The 2,747-nt window shown below is 47.1% G+C and overlaps 2 protein-coding genes across 2 annotated transcripts; both read right to left on the bottom strand.

The window, feature by feature from the left end:
• Positions 1 to 320: 320 nt before the first annotated feature.
• On the bottom strand, positions 321 to 1,082 carry LOC138527147 (uncharacterized). Its single transcript, XM_069638253.1, has one exon. It carries the CDS (start codon positions 1,080 to 1,082, stop codon positions 321 to 323), a length of 762 nt encoding a protein of 253 aa, XP_069494354.1.
• A 259-nt stretch (positions 1,083 to 1,341) lies between these two features.
• Positions 1,342 to 1,707, bottom strand: LOC138527146 (uncharacterized). The gene has a single exon (XM_069638252.1). It carries the CDS (start codon positions 1,705 to 1,707, stop codon positions 1,342 to 1,344), a length of 366 nt encoding a protein of 121 aa, XP_069494353.1.
• Between the last annotated feature and the right edge of the window lie 1,040 nt (positions 1,708 to 2,747).

Below are 2,747 nucleotides of genomic sequence, written 5' to 3'. Positions count from 1 at the left end.
TCTTCACTCGTAACTTTACCCAGTGTGATGGAAGCAGCATGTCTTTATCAGGGAGTCGCTTCATTTGAGGAAGGTCTTTATCAGGGAGCCGCTTCATTTGAGGAAGGTCTTCACAGGGAGTCGCTTCATTTGAGGAAGGTATTTATCAGGGAGCCGCTTCATTTGAGGAAGGTATTTATCAGGGAGCCGCTTCATTTGAGGAAGGTCTTCATCAGGGAGCCGCTTCATTTGAGGAAGGTCTTCATCAGGGAGCCGCTTCATTTGAGGAAGGTATTCATCAGGCCGCTTCATTTGAGGAAGGTATTCATCAGGGAGCCGCTTCATTTGTGGAAGGTCTTCACAGGGAGTCGCTTCATTTGAGGGAGGTCTTTATCAGGGAGTTGCTTCATTTGAGGAAGGTCTGTATCAGGGAGTTGCTTCATTTGAGGAAGGTCTGTATCAGGGAGTTGCTTCATTTGAGGAAGGTCTTCATCAGGGAGCCGCTTCATTTGAGGAAGGTCTTCATCAGGGAGCCACTTCATTTGAGGAAGGTCTTCATCAGGGAGCCGCTTCATTTGAGGAAGGTCTTTATCAGTGAGCCGCTTCATTTGAGGAAGGTCTTTATCAGGGAGTTGCTTCATTTGAGGAAGGTCTGTATCAGGGAGTTGCTTCATTTGAGGAAGGTCTTCATAAGGGAGCCGCTTCATTTGAGGAAGGTCTTTATCAGGGAGCCGCTTCATTTGAGGAAGGTCTTTATCAGTGAGCCGCTTCATTTGAGGAAGGTCTTTATCAGGGAGCCGCTTCATTTGAGGAAGGTCTTTATCAGGGAGCCGCTTCATTTGAGGAAGGTCTTCATCAGGGAGTTGCTTCATTTGTGGAAGGTCTTCATCAGGGAGCCGCTTCATTTGAGGAAGGTCTTCATCAGGGAGCCGCTTCATTTGAGGAAGGTATTCATCAGGGAGCCGCTTCATTTGAGGAAGGTCTTTATCAGGGAGTTGCTTCATTTGAGGAAGGTCTTCATCAGGGAGCCGCTTCATTTGAGGAAGGTATTTATCAGGGAGTTGCTTCATTTGAGGAAGGTCTTCATCAGGGAGCCACTTCATTTGTGGAAGGTCTTCACAGGGAGTCGCTTCATTTGAGGAAGGTATTTATCAGGGAGCCGCTTCATTTGAGGAAGGTATTTATCAGGGAGCCGCTTCATTTGAGGAAGGTCTTCATCAGGGAGCCGCTTCATTTGAGGAAGGTCTTTATCAGGGAGTCGCTTCATTTGAGGAAGGTATTCATCAGGGAGCCGCTTCATTTGAGGAAGGTATTTATCAGGGAGTTGCTTCATTTGAGGAAGGTCTTCATCAGGGAGCCACTTCATTTGTGGAAGGTCTTCACAGGGAGTCGCTTCATTTGAGGAAGGTATTTATCAGGGAGCCGCTTCATTTGAGGAAGGTATTTATCAGGGAGCCGCTTCATTTGAGGAAGGTCTTCATCAGGGAGCCGCTTCATTTGAGGAAGGTCTTTATCAGGGAGTCGCTTCATTTGAGGAAGGTATTCATCAGGGAGCCGCTTCATTTGAGGAAGGTCTTCATCAGGGAGCCGCTTCATTTGAGGAAGGTCTTTATCAGGGAGTCGCTTCATTTGAGGAAGGTATTCATCGGGGAGCCGCTTCATTTGAGGGAGGTCTTTATCAGGGAGTCGCTTCATTTGAGGAAGGTATTCATCAGGGAGCCGCTTCATTTGTGGAAGGTCTTCACAGGGAGTTGCTTCATTTGAGGAAGGTCTGTATCAGTGAGCCGCTTCATTTGAGGGAGGTCTTTATCAGGGAGTTGCTTCATTTGAGGAAGGTCTGTATCAGGGAGCCGCTTCATTTGAGGAAGGTCTTCATCAGGGAGCCACTTCATTTGAGGAAGGTCTTTATCAGTGAGCCGCTTCATTTGAGGAAGGTCTTTATCAGTGAGCCGCTTCATTTGAGGAAGGTCTTTATCAGGGAGTTGCTTCATTTGAGGAAGGTCTGTATCAGGGAATTGCTTCATTTGAGGAAGGTCTTCATAAGGGAGCCGCTTCACTTGAGGAAGGTCTTTATCAGGGAGCCGCTTCATTTGAGGAAGGTCTTTATCAGTGAGCCGCTTCATTTGAGGAAGGTCTTTATCAGGGAGCCGCTTCATTTGAGGAAGGTCTTTATCAGGGAGCCGCTTCATTTGAGGAAGGTCTTCATCAGGGAGCCGCTTCATTTGAGGAAGGTCTTCATCAGGAAGCCGCTTCATTTGAGGAAGGTATTTATCAGGGAGTTGCTTCATTTAAGGAAGGTATTTATCAGGGAGTTGCTTCATTTGAGGAAGGTCTTCATCAGGGAGCCACTTCATTTGAGGAAGGTCTTCATCAGGGAGCCACTTCATTTGAGGAAGGTATTTATCAGAGAGCCGCTTCATTTGAGGAAGGTCTTCATCAGGGAGCCGCTTCATTTGAGGAAGGTCTTCATCAGGGAGCCGCTTCATTTGAGGAAGGTCTTACATGGCTGCAGATTTGGACCATCCGTCTGGATTTGCTCACCCATAAGATGCAGGCCAGCCGGCCACGCCAAGCTTCATTAAACCACTGGGTAATGGTTTGGATAGGAGATAGTCGTCAGTAGCGAAAAGGATATGAGATGATTTCAAAAAGAATTGAAGGTCGTCATTGACTTCAACATAGACCTCAAGAGAAATAAAGTGATAACGACAAGTGTAAGCTCCACCTGCTGCAGAATGAAATAACGCAAGGTCTCATGATACAGGGGC

The sequence above is a fragment of the Ambystoma mexicanum genome, chromosome 14 (assembly GCF_040938575.1).
Source record: "Ambystoma mexicanum isolate Mex_15411 chromosome 14, UKY_AmexF1_1, whole genome shotgun sequence".
Lineage (NCBI taxonomy): Eukaryota > Metazoa > Chordata > Amphibia > Caudata > Ambystomatidae > Ambystoma > Ambystoma mexicanum.
This window is presented reverse-complemented; position numbering and strand designations above follow the sequence as displayed.

Coding starts and splice junctions, on each gene's coding strand:
- LOC138527147 (XM_069638253.1), bottom strand. CDS start 1,082: ATGAAGTGGCTCCCTGATGAAGACCTTCCTCAAATGAAGCAACTCCCT.
- LOC138527146 (XM_069638252.1), bottom strand. CDS start 1,707: ATGAAGCGGCTCCCTGATGAATACCTTCCTCAAATGAAGCGACTCCCT.